Below are 16650 nucleotides of genomic sequence, written 5' to 3' on the forward strand. Positions count from 1 at the left end.
GCCGGGACGCACGCGCGTTGCCGGGGCGGCGCTGCCCCGGAAGGGAGCAGCGCGCACGCGCAGTGCCGTTGGCGCCGGCGGGAGACGCGGCGGTACCGGAGTCGGGCGGGGCGCGGAGCGGAGCGGAGCCTCGGCCGCGATGCCGCGGGAGATCATCACCCTGCAGCTGGGCCAGTGCGGCAACCAGAGTGAGCGCGCCACGGCCGCGGCAGGCCCGGGGCAGCGCGCACCGGGCGGGGTCGGGATGCTGTGGTGGGTGGGGGGGGCGGTTAGCGGGGCCTGGCGGGACGGGGCGGGGCCTCACGCGGGTGGGGCGGGGCCTGCGGGCCGGGGCGCTCCGGGCCTTGCCCCGGTACCGGGCCCGGTGCCCGGCCGGTCTGACCGCGCCTCCCCGCAGTCGGGTTCGAGTTCTGGAAGCAGCTCTGCGCCGAGCACGGCATCAGCCCCGAGGGCATCGTGGAAGAGTTCGCTACCGAGGGCACCGACCGCAAGGACGTCTTCTTCTACCAGGTACCGGCAGCCCCGGGCCGCGGAGCGTGAGCCGCCCTGCTCCCCGCGGGGCTCCGTGCCCCGGCAGGATCCGCTCACTGTCCGTGCCCGTTGCTCACCCCGCGGGCACCGGGACCGTGCAGTGCGGGCGGCTCAGCCCGGCTCCCGCTCCCGGCCCGCTCCCTGCCCGCCCGCGCTCCCGCTCTGTCCCTGGAGCGCTGTGGAGGCGGAGCAGAGGCACGAGGCTGGGGCTGCCATAGATAGCGCCTTATGTAAGCACCGGGAGTGCCTCCCCCTCGCCGGCTGGCAGAGCTCTGGGGCACAGAGATGCTGCACTGAGGGCAGGCTGCACAGGAGCAGCCTCTCCCTCCTCCCTCTCACCCTCACCTGCAGCTCATGCACAGGAGCAGTCTCTCCCTCCTCCCTCTCACCCTCACCTGCAGCAGGGGTGGCTCATGCTCTGGGAAGGAGGTGGCACCAAGCTGCAGCAGCATGGAGATGCTCTTGCTCCCGTTGTAGGCAGATGATGAGCACTACATCCCCCGGGCCGTGCTGCTGGACCTGGAGCCCCGTGTCATCCACTCCATCCTCAACTCCCCCTATGCCAACCTCTACAACCCAGAGAACATCTACCTGTCTGAGCATGGAGGGGGAGCTGGCAACAACTGGGCCAGTGGCTTCTCACAGGTACCAGCCCTTGGGTGAGACTTTTCAGCCCTGGGGTTTGCCCTGTGTCCCTGCCCTATGTGGCACAGGACCACGCTGCCAGTCTGACTCAGCTTCACACTGAGCTTGAGCAGCTCTTGTCCATGTTGTGTATGGGAAAGGAGCAAAACCAGTCCTGATCTCTCTTGCAGGGAGAAAAGATCCATGAAGATATTTTTGACATAATAGACAGAGAGGCTGATGGGAGTGACAGCTTGGAAGTAAGTCAACAAGGAGCTGGTGGCCCTGCCTGGTGTTCTCCCAGCTCTTTGTAAGGTTGAGCTCAGCACTGTGGTGGGCACAGACTTAGCTCAGTGAGCTTCTGAGCACAGAACATGTAGAGAGGGGATCTGGAGACAGATTTGTCCATCCCCACTCCAGCCTGCCCCAGAAGTTCTCTCACTGTTTGCTTGTGGGGTATTTTTCTGTGTGCTGTCCATGTGAGCCATACCCTGTGTGCACTCAGACAGGGGTGCCAGGTGCTCGTGTCAGGCTGTGACATGGCAGCAGGGAAAGGGAGGACATCACTCAAACAAGCTGGCAGGAGATTCAAGTGCCTGTTGTGGGAGCTGAGCATGTGGGAGCTGCCCTGGAGCCAGGCACTGGGAGCTTGGCCTCATTCTAGAAGGAGGGAGGGATGTGAAGGACCCAGGAAAGAGCTGAGAACATGCAGTTCCATTTCCTGTGCCAGGCTGGACCCTGGGGGTGACATTGGAGCTGTTCCAGTGCTGCTCTGGGTGGGAGGAACCTGAGTGCTCTCCCACAGAGCAGCTGTTGCACTTTGTGGGGTGTGCAGAGATGTGGGTCCCACCGTGTGGGCAGCAGTGGCCTGAGGAGCTGCAGCTGCTGCTGGGCTCTGGAGGAGCTGGGGTCAGAGGAGCTGGGTCAGTCTGTGCTGTGAGAAGCTCTGGCCCTGTCTGGCAGGTCTCTGCTGGAGCTAGCAGGGCTGACACACTGTCTGAGCTTCACCTTCAGCCCCTGCCTGCTGCTTCCTTCCAGGGCTTTGTACTGTGCCACTCCATTGCTGGTGGAACAGGCTCTGGGCTGGGCTCCTACCTCCTGGAGAGGCTGAATGACAGGTGAGCAGAGCCCTGGGCAGGTGAGCACAGCCCTGTCCCCTGCCCACACCCCGCTGCAGTCCTGGCCCAGCCCGGGCAGCCTGCCTGGAGCTGGAGAGCGCTGACTCAGAGGCACCACCCCCAGCCAAACACTGCCTTGTGCAATCCCTGGCACCATGCCTGCTCAGGGCTGCCTCCTGATAGCCTGGGCACTCGAGAGCCTCTGAAACTGGACTTGATGTGTCCAAGCTCTGCCTTCCCTCAGTGTTCTTATCAGGCAGCTGCCTGCGGACACCCTGACGGTGCAGGGCAGGGTGGGAGGCTCTGGCTGAAGGCTGGGAGCTGCCATCCTGGCCTGTTGCAGCTTGCATCCTCTTGAAAAGGCTTGTGAGCAGCTGCTTAATCAGCCTGTGGATGGCTCAGCCTCCCTGTAGCTCCTCTGGCAGCCAGCTCCCGTGCTGCTGGGGTAGGCATGGCTGGGACACATTCTCTCCCTCCCTGGGAGCCACTCTGGCTGCAGCTTTGGTGACTCACCCTGTCCTGAGCCCTGGAGACTGCTAAGGCAGCTTGTGGGAGGGGAGAGTGTAGCTTGGTGGTGTTAACCCTTGAGATGCTGCACTTCTCACCAGGTATCCCAAGAAACTGGTGGAGACCTACTCGGTGTTCCCAAACCAGGATGAGATGAGCGACGTCGTAGTCCAGCCCTACAACTCCCTGCTGACTCTGAAGAGGCTGACGCAGAATGCTGACTGTGTGGTAAGAGGCCCGTGGTGCAGCCAGCCCTGAGGAGGTGGCCCTGTCCCCAGAGCTCAGAATTGCAGCCCATCCTGGGGGGATGAGCAAGCCCCAGGTGCAGCAACAAGCACACCCCAAAGAGAGGGACCAAGCAGATGTGGCCTCAGGGACCCTCACCCCTGCAGAGCTGCCTGGCATTTCTGCCTTGCCTCCAAGGCAGTGAGGACAGGCTGTGCTTTCTCTGTAGCTGTGCTCCAGCCCCTCCTGAATGCAGCATTTGCAGCACCCACAGCCTCCCCAGCCAGGCAGCACCTTCAGTCTGCCTTCAGTCACATCTGACCAGACACTGCTCATTCCTTCAGCTGCTCCCTGCATGTGGCAGTGCAGGAGCAGTTGCACTGGAGCTGCTGCAGTGGGGCAGAGCTCTTAGGAGAGCATGGGGAACTCAGCCAGGAGGGAGGGAAGAGGCTCCATTGACTGTGTCAGTTACAGCCATGCATGAGTCAGCTTGTGGTTTCAAGTGTCTGCCACCTGTGCAGGGGGCTCCTCTGAGGGCCTGTGCTGGACCACCAGTGCCCTGGGACACATGGCCAGGACTGGCCTTCCTCAGCTGCCTCAGGGGCCCTTCAGAGCCAGGTTTCTCTTGCAGGTGGTTCTGGACAACACAGCCTTGAATCGGATCGCGACAGACCGGCTGCACATCCAGAACCCGTCATTCTCACAGATCAACCAGCTGGTGAGAAGGGCTTTCCCCTCGGGAAAAACCAGAATGGGGTTTCCCTGCTCTGTTCAGTTTAGTCTGAACCTTCTTCATGGGCTGGGCTGAGGGGTGGGCAGCCTGGAGCTGTGAGTGAGGGCCCTGTGCCCATCCAGGTGCCGCAGCTTCCCTCGGTCGTGCCAGCATGAGGCAGGTTTTTACAGGCTCTGTGACCCTCTGCTGAGCCTGTCCTCTCCCCCAGGTGTCCACCATCATGTCTGCCAGCACCACCACGCTCAGGTACCCTGGGTACATGAACAACGACCTCATTGGGCTGATTGCCTCGCTGATCCCCACGCCCCGGCTGCACTTCCTCATGACGGGCTACACGCCGCTCACCACCGACCAGTCGGTAAGGCAGCCCCCATGGGGCTCTCCTCCCCATCCCCAAGGGCACAGAGGCTGCCACACTCACCTTGCAGCATCTGTCAGCCCTGTCTCGCTGTGAGCTGTCACTGCACGTCCCAGATCCCAGGCTCACGTCCCAAATCCCAGCCCACGTGTGCTCGCACCACGTGACGGCCGCATGTGCAGTGAATCAGACCCGAGCAGGCAGCTGTGCTTGTGCCAGGCTACCTGCTGCATGCATCAGGCTCTGCACTGGCAAAAGCCACCCTTGGCAGTGATGAGAGCAAGGCCAGGAGAGTGGCCTTGCCAGTCCTGCCATCCCATCAGCTTCAGCAATTTGGGTCTAAACAGCAATGCTCGTTGTCTTTGAGGGTGGGCTACAGGTGTCAGACTCTTCCTGAAGCTCAGTCTGTGTCTGAGAGTGAATTTGCCACCTCTCTGCACTTCAAGTGCTGCTTCTTGTGTTTGGCTGGTCCCTAACCAGTGCCCCCCAGCCCCCTGGTGCCAGTGGGGCAGTTCTGGTTTCTGGGAGGTGCTCACCTGCACTGCCCCACCACGGCCCGGAAGGAACTAACAGCTGCTCTTCTCCTCTCCCTGCGTGCATTTCCTCAGGATGTTTCTCAGAGAAGCAAATCTGAAAAACTGCTGGCTCTGAAAAGGGTATCAGTGTGTGATCTGTCCTCCGAGGGAGGAGTGTGGGCAGGGGGGGCTGCCACCCCAGCCAGCTGTCCCTGCTGTGGGCAGGCTGGGTGCTGGCCCTGGCTGTGCCCACCCAGGCCAGCAGCAGCTGGGCAAAGCCCCAGCAGCACTCAGGGACAGGCTGCCCATAGCTCAGAGCTGGGCAAGGCAGGGAGGGCATGCAGTGGCATTTGCTGTGGAACCCCCACTTCTTTCTGCTTGGCAGTGGGACAGAACCCATGTTTGATAGCAACAATATAAAACAGGTCCTTGTCCTTCTGTTCTCAGCTGAGCTTCACCCCCAGCCCCTGCTGTGCTGCAGGGTGTGGGCCAGACAGCCCCCATGCTGGAGCCTCCACTAACACTTTGTTTCTTGGCCTGGCTGTGCCTGTTGTGTGGTGTTGGGATTTCCCTGTCTGGCATGTGGCTCTGCATGTGACTCCATCCCCTGTGTGAGGGCATTTCTGTCCAGCTGCCCCCTGCTCCTGTGTGTGTGTGTGTGTGTGTACCAGGCAGCAGGAGGGCAGGGAGCAGCACACCCACTCCCTCTGACCCCTGGCTGGCCTGTGCAGGTGGCCAGTGTGAGGAAAACCACAGTCCTGGACGTGATGAGGAGGTTGCTGCAGCCTAAAAACGTGATGGTGTCCACAGGGCGAGACAGGCAGACCAACCACTGCTACATTGCCATCCTCAACATCATCCAGGGGGAGGTGGATCCCACACAGGTGAGTCCCCGTGGCTGTTCAGGTACTGATGGCCGTGGTGTGGCACAAGGAAGAGCATGGTCACTGTGCAGGGATCCTGGGGTGAGGCTAGGCAGTGTCTGAGAGCTGGCTTCAGATTGCTCCTGTTGGGGCTTTGGCCTCATGGGAAGGCAGCAGTCGTGATGAAATGACTCCCCTCCCCATGGCTGTGGGGAGCAGCTCCTGGGTCTGCTGCAGCCAGGCTCTTTGTCCCTCACCCTGCTGTGCCTTGCTGTTCTCATCCTTGCAGGTTCACAAGAGTCTGCAGCGGATCAGGGAGAGGAAGTTGGCCAACTTCATCCCCTGGGGCCCTGCCAGCATCCAGGTGGCTCTGTCCCGCAAGTCCCCTTACCTGCCCTCTGCTCACCGTGTCAGTGGCCTCATGATGGCCAACCACACCAACATCTCCTCGGTGAGAGCCTTCCCTGCCACGCCAGGCCCTGCAGCCCCAGACCTCTGGGCATTGTCCATCTCCGTGTCCTCAGGCAATGTCCATCTCCCTGTCCCTGGGGTTCATCCATCCTCCTGTCCCTGGGCATTGTCCATCTCTGTATCCCTGAGTATTGTCCATCCCTCTGTCCCTGGGCATTGTCCATCCTCCTGTCCCTGGGCATTGTCCATCTCCCTGTCCCTGAGTATTGTCCATCCCTCTGTCCCTGGGCATTGTCCATCCCTCTGTCCCTGAGCATTGTCCATCCTCCTGTCCCTGGGCATTGTCCATCTCTGTATCCCTGAGTATTGTCCATCCTCCTGTCCCTGGGCATTGTCTATCTCTGTATCCCTGGGCACTGTCCATCCTCCTGTCCCTGGGCATTGTCCATCCCTCTGTCCCTGGGCATTGTCCATCTCCCTGTCCCTGGGCATTGTCCATCCTCCTGTCCCTGGGCATTGTCCACTCTCATATCCCTGGGCATTGTCCATTCTTCTGTCCCTGGGCATTGTCCATCTCTGTGTCCCTGAGTATTGTCCATCTCCCTGTCCCTGGGCATTGTCCATCCTCCTGTCCCTGGGCATTGTCCACTCTCATATCCCTGGGCATTGTCCATTCTTCTGTCCCTGGGCATTGTCCATCTCTGTGTCCCTGAGTATTGTCCATCTCCCTGTCCCTGGGCATTGTCCATCTCTGTATCCCTGGGCATTGTCCATCCTCCTGTCCCTGGGCATTGTCCATCCCTCTGTCCCTGGGCATTGTCCATCCCTCTGTCCCTGGGCATTGTCCATCTCCGTGTCCCTGGGTTTCATCCATCATTTTCTCTTCACTCTGGGCCTGTCACAAAGCCAGGGACGGGGGTGGGTGGCTCCTAGCAGGGCTCAGATCTGGTCCAGTGTCCTCCCAAGCCCTGCTGGCTCCTCGGGGAAGGTTCCCTGGGGCTCTGTGGCCGCCCTGACCCGGCGCTGCTCCCCAGCTGTTCGAGCGGACGTGCCGGCAGTACGACAAGCTGCGCAAGCGAGAGGCTTTCCTGGAGCAGTTCCGCAAGGAGGACATCTTCAAGGACAACTTTGACGAGCTGGACAACTCCCGGGAGATCGTGCAGCAGCTGATCGATGAGTATCACGCCGCCACACGCCCCGACTACATCTCCTGGGGCACGCAGGAACAGTGAGTGCCCTGCCGGGCCACAGGAAGCTCCGCGGCCGCCCCCGCGCACGCCGGCAGGGCTCGTCTCTGCCGTGCCCACGTTTGTCACCCCTCAGCGCTGCCTGGCGTGGCAGAGCCCTCGTGCCAGTGCTCCTCTGTGGAGAGCTGGGGCACAGCTCCCACCCCACCGTGTGCCCTGGCCCAGGACAGGACTGGGGCAGCTGCGCGCTCTGCTGGGAGGGAACCTCTGCCTGTGGGAGCAACGCTTGCTGCGAGGAGGAGGAGGAGGAGGAGGAGGAGGAGAGTGACCCTGGGGCTGGGAACAGGCCTGGCCCCCTGAGTTTGGGTGCACACAACCCCCGTGGCCAAAGGCTCCGTGTGGCTGAGCTAGTCCTTGCCCTGGGCGGGAGCCTTGTTCCTCCTTGGCCAGATCAGGCCTGGGGCACGGGCTGTATCTATATTTTTGTAGGTTATTTTGCTTTAATAAAGGCTGTTCCTGCACTGATGCTGCCTGCATGACTCCAGATTGAACAGCCAGGCAGGGAAGCCTGGGGCTGGTGCTTGCCTCGTCTGGCTGGCCAGCCAGCCCCGTTGCACAGGAGAACCATGGCCACTGCTCACTGACATGCCCTGGGGTGTGCAGGGCCAGCTCTGCCCCGGCTGGCAGTGCCATGGGGCCCAGGCAGCACTGGGCAACTGCTGCAGCAGAGCCAGAAATACTGGCAGGACCTGCCTGCACGGCTGACCAGGGCTGGCACTGGCACCGCCCTGCCTGCAGAGCACACAGCACCCACATGGATCTCCTGCAGCACTGAGGCCCTGGGCAGGGCTGGCCATGAGGGGCTGGGAGTGCCCTCACCACTCAGGATCTGAGGCAGGGACAGCAACACCAGGAAGGACATGGTTGGGAGGCTGGACAGTGTCAGGGGATATGGACACAGCAGCTCTGTTCCTGACCTGTGGGAGTTGGGCTGTGTCCTGGGGACAAGGGGCAGTGCTGGCACCATCCCAAACCCTGGCAGCCCAAGGTGAAAATTAGCATTTTCCTCTTACCCTTTGGGGCACAGAGCAGGTGACTAAAAATACAGCCACGGTGGCAGCATGGGCTCCCACGCCCTCTTTGGCAGCAGCCCCTGTGGCTGGGGCAGTTCCCCCCGCCGGGGCAGCCAGTGCCAGGGGCTGCCGGGGAGCTGGAGCTGCCTGTGCTCTTGGGGAAATGCCAAAGGTCGCCTGGCAATGACCAGAGGGACAGCAGTCCCTGCCCCCAAGGACATGCTGTGCTGCTCCTCCCCTCTGCCTGTTCCAGGCCCTGCTGCCCTGGCTGCCCCAGGGATCCCACTGTCCCAGCCTCCCGCTGGCAGCCCACGCTCCAGGACAGGAGGCCCAGCCTTTCCTTTGTGCATTTATTTAGAAAAACAACCAACCAACCCCCCCCATCCCAAGACAGAACCAACAAACTCTACAGAGGCAACACTGAGGGGGCCGAGCCCCGGCCGTACCAGCTGCCACTCCACCATCCAGCCCTGTGACACCAGCCTGGCCACAGGGCCACCGCAGAGCCCAGCCACTCGCGCAGGAGGAGCCCGTGGCTCCCCAGGGCAGCCTGGCCAAAAGCCGCCCGCAGCTTTCCAGAAGGGGTGGCTCCAGAGGACGGACAGACAGACGATGGCACAGCACTACTGCCTGGCACCCTCTGCTTGCCCAGGGCACGAGCAGGGTGGCCAGGCAGCACAAGTGCTGCAGGCAAAGGCACCAGGGTATAGGGGACGGGGACAGGCCTGGGGGCAGCGTTGGGGACCACAGCAGGGCGGCCCCGCTGCCCACCAGGGAAAGTGCTGGGAGACGTGGGGCGCGCAGGCGTCTCAAAATAAATTAAGGGAATAGCCAGAAAGGCAATGGCAGTGGGGGAGCACGACCCCCTGGCCCCCTGCTCTCTGGGGGCCAGCACAGAGCTGCCACTCGCTGCCAGGCTTGGCTGCCCTCCCACGCCGGCCATGGGAGCACCTGCGTGGCCAAGGCAGCTTCTGGGCTAGCTGTGGGAGGAACCCACTGGTGGCCAGGGGCTGGGAGCAGGGCAGAGCCCCTGGGGCAGCACAGTGGGCTCCAGAGTGGGGGCACTGGTGGGAGGCTCCTGGGGCCGGGGCAGCCGCTGGGCACCCGCAGAGGCAAGGTACGTCTTGAGGAGCTGGGCGATCTCATCCACCTGCGGGTACAGGGGCACGGGGGTCAGTCTGGGGCACCCTTGGTGTGAGGGGAGGGTGGAGGCATGGCAGCCCCTTACCTGGGAGGTCTCAAAGAGCAGGTCTCGGTCCTCCACGGAGAGGCGGAAGGTGCTGCTGTCAGAGGCACCAAAGGAGGAGATGCGGCCGTAGCAGAAGCTGTCCAAGGGCTCGGGCTCTCCCGGCTTGTACAGCGAGACAGCCTTGGCCCCGATGCCCAGCCACAGGCGCTGGGGCCCGGCCCCCACTGGGCTCTGCAAGGGACAGGGGGGTGTCAGGCTTGCCCACTACCCCCAGTACCACCCCTGTACCACCCCCCTGTACCACCCCCAGCCAGGGCCTCACCGCCTGCAGGTCCACATCGAAGAGCGTGGAGCCGAAGCCAGGCCACTCCCGCACCAAAGCCACGTAGGCGGCCATGGCCTCGGGCCGGCCCATGCCCTGCAGCAGCTTCCACTTCTCCACGATGGCAGCCATGGTGCTGGCCCCCTCCTCCCGCAGCCGGCCCCGCAGGCGCTGGTCCCGCTCCGCCCGCTGCTTGGCCAGGGCCTGGCCCCAGAGCCCCCCGGCCAGAAGCCCCGCACGCAGCCGCGCCCCGCGGCACTTGGGGGGCCGGTGGGGCAGGGGCGGCAGGCGGGCGTGCAGCACACGGGGAGGGAAGAGCTCCTCGAGGCGCGGGAAGGGCGCGTGGGTGGAGAAGTCGCTGTTGAGGCTCTGCAGGCGCAGGGCCGCCAGCGTCTGCAGCGTCTCCTCCGACGTGGGCACGTAGCCCCGCAGCACCATCTCGTGCGCCTGGCAGAGAGCAGGGTGAGCTGGCACTGCCACCACGGCACGGCCACCACGGCACGGCCACCACGGCACGGCCACCATGGCACGGCCACCACAGCACGGCCACCACGGTATGGTCACCACGGCATGGCCACCACAGCACGGCCACCACGGTATGGCCACCACGGCACGGCCACCACGGTATGGCCACCACGGTATGGTCACCACGGCATGGCCACCACGGCACGGCCACCACAGCACGGCCACCACGGTATGGTCACCACGGCACGGCCACCACAGCACGGCCACCACGGTATGGTCACCACAGCACGGCCACCGCGGCACGGCCACCGCGGCACGGTCACCCTAGTGTGCCACTCACCTGCTCAAAGAGGAGGGCAAACTCCAGGCTGTCTCGTGGCACGTTGTCCGTGTCCAGGAAGCCGTAGTGCTTGAAGCAGAGCCGGCACGGTGGGTCCTGCTCCCGGTCCTCTCCAGCCAGGCTGCAGCAGACAGGAGCGGCTCCATCAGCTTGTGGATGTGCTCCATCCCCATCTGTCCCCTCCCACCTGTGCCCCCCAGCCCCTCTCCTCCGTAGGCAGCAGAACAGGACATTTACTTTTCAAACCTGGTGAGGACATCAGCCAGCAGCGTGGCACTGCCCACTGGCTGCTCCCGTCGCCGGGACTGCTCGTAGAGCGCAAAGAGGTTGGGGCTCTGGGACAGCCCCAGGCGTGACACAAGTTCCTGGGCCACCTGGGCGAGACAAAGGCAACCGATGGTGACCACGTGTTCCTGGCCACGGCACTCAGGGCTGTAAAGGGACACAGACAGGTCATGGCGGGCAAACGCAGACAGCTCCTGGCCCCTCTCCACCATGGCTCAGCTGGGAGAGACCCTGCTCACCTGCTGTGGCACTCTGCCCACCCAACCCTGTGCATCAAAATGTCCCCAGCCCCCCTGCCTGGCACAGCCATAACGCCTCACCTCCTCGGCCGTGGTGTGGGAACTGATGGCCACGCTGCAGGCAGGCGCCCCAGGGCAGTGCACCGTGCAGATCATCTCCTGCCGCTGCATCAGCACCAGGATCTCCTCCAGAGAGGGCACACACTCCCTCCCCTTCGTCTTTCCCAGCGCCTCTCGGATGAAACAGGCGTACTTGGCCATCTCCGAGGCGGGGAAACGGTTCTCCGTCCTGCAAGAAACGCCAGGAGGATCAGGGTGGCACTGATCTGAGGGGCGCCCGGCACGTGGCGAGCTCCCTGGCACTCACCTGTCCAGGTGGAAGCGCAGGAAGCGCAGGACAGGCGGGGAGGGCAGGAAGGTGCAGCTCATGCAGGTGAGGAGCTGCCAGTAGTGCAGGTCGCCCTGCCCGCCCGGCGCCGGCGGCTCCGTAGTCTGCTTCACCAGCTGGCAGTAAATCTCATCCACCAGCGGGGGCAGGTCCAGGCAGGTCTGCAGGACACCCTGCATCAGCGGCACCGGGTCCCGCTCTGACTCCAGCTGCTGCAGCGAGTTGAAGAGCTTCACAGCCTCGTCACGCAGCGTGGTGTAGCTGCGGGGGCCGGGGGCTGTGGGATGGGATAGGGGTTAACAGCCCTGTGGTGTGGCTGTGGGATGGGATAGGGGTTAACAGCCCTGTGGGGTAGCTGTGGGATGGGATAGGGGTTAACAGCCCCGTGATGTGGCTGTGGGATGGGATAGGGGTTAACAGTCCCGTGGTGTGGCTGTGGGATGGGATAGGGGTTAACAGCCCTGTGGTGTGGCTGTGGGATGGGATAGGGGTTAACAGCCCTGTGGTGTGGCTGTGGGATGGGATAGGGGTTAACAGCCCCGTGGTGTGGCTGTGGGATGGGATAGGGGTTAACAGCCATGTGGTGTGGCTGTGGGATGGGATAGGGGTTAACAGCCCTGTGGGGTAGCTGTGGGATGGGATAGGGGTTAACAGCCCTGTGGTGTCAGGAGCTGTGGGATGGGATAGGGGTTAACAGCCATGTGGGGTAGCTGTGGGATGGGATAGGGGTTAACAGCCATGTGGGGTGGCTGTGGGATGGGATAGGGGTTAACAGCCATGTGGGGTAGCTGTGGGATGGGATAGGGGTTAACAGCCCCGTGGTGTGGCTGTGGGATGGCATGAGGGTTAACAGCCCCACGGTCCTCCCCAGGACCCCCTGCCAGCAGCCGGGCACTGTCCTCACACCCAGGGCCAGCCAGGCCCCAGCCCAGTGCCCACCTGCCCTGCACAGCATCTGTGGCATGGGATGAGGGTTAACAGCCCGATGGTGTAGCTGAGGGGTCAGGGGCTGTGGAATGGGATGAGGTTTAACAGCCCCATGCTCCTCCCTGCACTGTCCTCACACCCAGAGCCAGCCTGGCCCCAGCCCAGTGCCCACCTGCCCTGCACAGCATCCATCCCAGCCATCACTGCTGCCATCCCAGAGTGCAGTACCCAGCGCTGTGCCCCCCATCTGCCGCTCACCACTTTGGTCCAGGCTGCCGTAGGGGAAGGGCAGCAGGGGGGCGTAGAGGGGGCCACTGGTGTAGCGCAGGATGGGGTTGCAGCGATAGATCTGCTCCAGAACCTCGGGGCTGTCTCTGTGCTCCTGGAGGGCAAAGCAACAGCTGCAGAGGGGTAACCTGGCACAAACCCCTATCACCACCCTGGGGCATGTGAGACCCCAAACACCCACCCCAGTGCACAAACCCCTATCACCACTCTGGGGCATGTGAGACCCCAAACACCCATCCCAGTGCACAAACCCCTATCACCACCCTGAGGCATGTGAGAACCCAAACACCCACCCCAGTGCACAAACCCCCACCACCACCCTGGGTATGTGAGACCCCAAACACCCACCCCAGTGCACAAACTCCCACCACCACCCTGAGGCATGTGAGACCCCAAACACCCACCCCAGTGCACAAACCCCCACCACCACTCTGGGGCATGTGAGACCCCAAACACCCACCCCAGTGCACAAACCCCCACCACCACTCTGGGGTATGTGAGAACCCAAACACCCACCCCAGTGCACAAACCCCTATCACCACCCTGGAGCATGTGAGATCCCAAACACCCACCCCAGTGCACAAACCCCTATCACCACCCTGAGGCATGTGAGGCCTCCAACACCCACTCCAGTGCTGCTGTGGGCATGGGCTCACCTCGACATCACGCATGAGCAGCTGGGTGGGTGTTTGGACAGGAGCTTTGCTGTCGATGACCTTCTGCACGGCGCACACCCAGCGCACGGCCTCGTTGAGGTGCTCGGTGTACAGGCGGTAGCAGTGCTTCCTGCCAAACACCGTCACGCTCCAGTAGCCTGCAAGGCACAGACCCACTCACCCACTGCCCACCAGCGCCCCAGGGCTCAGCACAGCCTCTCCTCTGGGCTAAACAGGCCCTCGTGGCTGGCAGGGAGGGTACGAGCTGTGCCGGGAAGATGAAGCCCAACCGAGGGGCATGGGCACCTCACCCGTCTCCTTGTAGAGCTGCTTGTCTGGCCAGAGCACGGAGCAGAGGCTGGTGAGCACCAGGGAGCCCAGGCGCCTGGCGCCCTTCTCGTTGCTGCTGTAGTAGTCCAGGGAGTCGGGGGTCAGCACGAACCAATACTTCCGAGGGCGGATCCAGGGGGTCTTCATGCAGCCCCGCATCTCCCGCTGCAGCCAGCCTGGGAAGGGGAGCCCTCAGCCTCGCTGACACCCCCCCCAATGGCTTCTCAGCACGGGGAAGGGTCTGCACAGCTCTGACCATCCCTCTGGTCACAATCCCACCTTTCACCAGAGCGTCAGGCTCGTCCTCCACCGGCCCTGGGCCCTTGTCCACGATGAGGCTGCGCATCTCCTCTGCAACGAGCAGGGACCTGAGGAGAACATGGGGCTGAGCTCAGGCACCCATGGGGCTCTCCCGGAGCCCCTGAGCAGGGACCTGGCCCCGGGGCTGGGATGAGCTGGGTCCCGAGGGGCTCTGGGCACCCCACAGCCCTGCGGTGGGAACAGAGTCATTGGGTGCAAATGACCCCGGCTAAAAATAAGCTGTTTGCAGTCTTGGCCCTGCCAAGGAATTCGGAAAATGAACAACCAGGAAGGAATGTTGGCAGCAGCGTCAGAACTGCGCGTACAGCGAGCGAGCAGGCCCCTGTGCCCCTGCACCCCGTCTTCCTCAGCACCAAGCACCCCAGGGCACAGCCTCTGCTGATGGACACAGCCCGGCAGAGCCTCCTGGCACAGCCAGAGTCATGCACAGCCCCATCAGCCAAGCCTGAGGCAGTCAAGCTCTCCGGCACGGCAGGGGGATGGAGACGTGCCTGAGGATGCACCAGGGATGGGGACAAGCACTCTGCCACTCCCTGCTCCACCTGACAGAGCAGCACAGCCTGGTGCTGGCTCGGTGAGCAGGATGGAGCACACACCAGCACCAGGGCAACCTCCCACAACACGCCAGTCCCTCAGCTCCTGCAGCACCACACAAGGGACGCGGGGCAGGGGAACACTCACCGCTCCGAGCCGCTGCTGCTGCGGGTGGGCTGGCTCAGGCTCACCTCCAGGGATCCCTGGGGAGGAAGGAGACATCTCAGCCCCACGGTCATCACCTGGCATGCAATGACGGTGAGGCATGACTGTACGCCTCCTCCTCATTAACCCAGCTCTGGGCGCAGAGAGACAGCCTCACACCCTGCTGCCATGGGGCAGAGGAGCCCTGGCACCCACAAGGGCACGGCAGCAGCCAGGGCTGCAGCTGGGGCTCCCCGGGTGCGGGGGCAGCCGGCGGGCGCGCTGGCCGTGTGTGTCCTGAGCTGACCCAGCTGGCTGAATACCGTGCAGAATTGCACAAGGTCAGTGCTGAGTAATACGCTTACGGCACAAAGTCCCATTGTAATGGGGCCGCTGACTTCCTGCCCGCGGCGGTGGGACGCAGCGCTGGGAAGTCCCTGGCCCTGCAGTGGGACAGGGTCAGTTCCTCCTCACGCAGCACGGCTTGACATGGACAGTGCCACTCACGTGACGGGCCTGGCACACATGCTGGGACACGAGGCAGAGCCCAGGCACAGGCAGGCACCGGGCCGGGCGCGGTGCCCAGCGCAGAGGGGTGCGGGGACATGGAAGCACCGGCAGCGCTGTCCTGGGAGATGCACGGGAGCTGCTGCCAGCTGCAGCCCAACGGGGCAGCCAGAGGCTCGGCAGGCCAGAGCACGCAACGCCAAGAAAAAGAGACAGATGCTAAAAATAGTGGCGGGGAAGGGGGAGCCGCCGCAGGTACGGCTGCGCTGCGGGGCAGGGCCGGGCGCCACTGACCTGTGGCATTAAGGGCACCTGTCACACAGCGCCGGTGCCCATGCACAGCGCCAGACACTGTCCCGCTGGGAGAGGAGGGCCTCACACGCTCCTCAGGGCTGCAGCATGCAGGCAGTGCCTGCTTTCTGCTCAGGAGGCAGCGGCGGCAGCCGGCCCTTTCTCAGGGATATAAATAAACAGCAGAGGAGCTGCGGCCGCAGGGCCAGGGGAGCTGCTCCCACGCTCCCACCAAGGGCCGGCTGACACCGCGGCTTTCCAAGGACCCCCCGGCCACAGCAAAGGGCTCTCGGGGGAGCTGGCGTCACCAGTCGCCCACGCCAGCCCGGAGCCAGCGCGGCCCATGGGATGTGGGAAGCCCAAAGACGGTTCCTTACGCAGCTGTGCCCTTGGCACTGCCACCAGTCAGTCCCCAGAGGGCCCAGCTCCAGCCCTGTCACTGTCCCCACGGGCTGGGACCTGCTGCTAAGGGACCGACGGAGCCAGGGCCGTGCTGCAGCCCCCGCAGCGGGCAGGGGAGAGGGGCCACAGCCAGCGGGACCGGGCAGTCCCCACCCCCCGTGCCCCGCGAATCCGGGCTGGGATCCAGGGCCCTCGGTGCGGGAGAGCGGCGGGACAGAGCGGAGCCCCGGGAGCTCCATGCCCCGCAGCCCGCGCTATCAGCCGCCGCACACGCAGCCCGGCCGGAGGAAGCACCGGTTTCCGCCGCTCCGTTTCCCTCCAGAGAGGAAGCAGCCGGAGAGGGGAGATCCAGGCCCGCTCCCCGCGGCCGGCACGTGCTCCCGGGACCGCCCCGGTCCGCTCCCGCCGCGGGTCTGGCACGGTACCCGGTACCCCGCGGTCCCGTCCTAAGAGCGGGCAGCCCGGAGCGGAGCACCCAGCGGGACGGTCGGTGCTGCCCCGCGGGCCCGGGACCTCCGCGCCCGCCCGGAGCCTCCACGGGCTGCGGCTCGCCCGCACCCACCGGAGCGACGCACCCCGCACCCCGCACCCCGCACCCCGCGGGGCCGCCCCGGCGGCGCGCCCGCGCTCGTCCCGGTGGCCGTCCCGGCGCCGGTGCCGGCCCCACCTGGTCTCCGTGAGCGCGGAGCTCGAAGGACGCCTCCTCCTCCTCTTCGGCCTCGCCGTCCGCCTCCCGCTCCGCCTCGCCGTAGTCCCGCCGCAGCAGCGTGAAGCCCCGCCGACAGCACAGCAGCCACCAGAGCCCGCCCGGGAACGGCATCGCCCCGCCGACACCGACGGGACGGCACCGGGACGCGACGGGACCGGCCCGCCCCGC

The 16650-nt window shown here is 64.2% G+C and overlaps 2 protein-coding genes across 2 annotated transcripts; one reads left to right on the plus strand and one right to left on the minus strand.

Moving 5' to 3' along the window:
- Positions 1–62: 62 nt before the first annotated feature.
- Positions 63–7597, plus strand: TUBG1 (tubulin gamma 1). The gene is made up of 11 exons (XM_058041915.1): positions 63–188; positions 398–510; positions 1009–1176; positions 1347–1415; positions 2194–2273; positions 2882–3008; positions 3637–3723; positions 3947–4096; positions 5343–5495; positions 5764–5925; positions 6920–7597. Exons 1-11 carry the CDS (start codon positions 140–142, stop codon positions 7115–7117), a joined length of 1356 nt encoding a protein of 451 aa, XP_057897898.1. The 5' UTR covers positions 63–139; the 3' UTR covers positions 7118–7597.
- An 884-nt stretch (positions 7598–8481) lies between these two features.
- PLEKHH3 (pleckstrin homology, MyTH4 and FERM domain containing H3) lies at positions 8482–16650 on the minus strand. The gene is made up of 13 exons (XM_058041916.1): positions 16441–16650; positions 14577–14632; positions 13854–13942; positions 13556–13750; positions 13245–13402; positions 12559–12682; positions 11353–11650; positions 11067–11274; positions 10699–10835; positions 10462–10582; positions 9657–10103; positions 9374–9565; positions 8482–9295 (listed from the first exon to the last, which is right to left on the minus strand). Exons 1-13 carry the CDS (start codon positions 16591–16593, stop codon positions 9122–9124), a joined length of 2352 nt encoding a protein of 783 aa, XP_057897899.1. The 5' UTR covers positions 16594–16650; the 3' UTR covers positions 8482–9121.

Source organism: Melospiza georgiana, chromosome 28 (genome assembly GCF_028018845.1).
Source record: "Melospiza georgiana isolate bMelGeo1 chromosome 28, bMelGeo1.pri, whole genome shotgun sequence".
In the NCBI taxonomy this organism is placed as follows: Eukaryota; Metazoa; Chordata; class Aves; order Passeriformes; family Passerellidae; genus Melospiza; species Melospiza georgiana.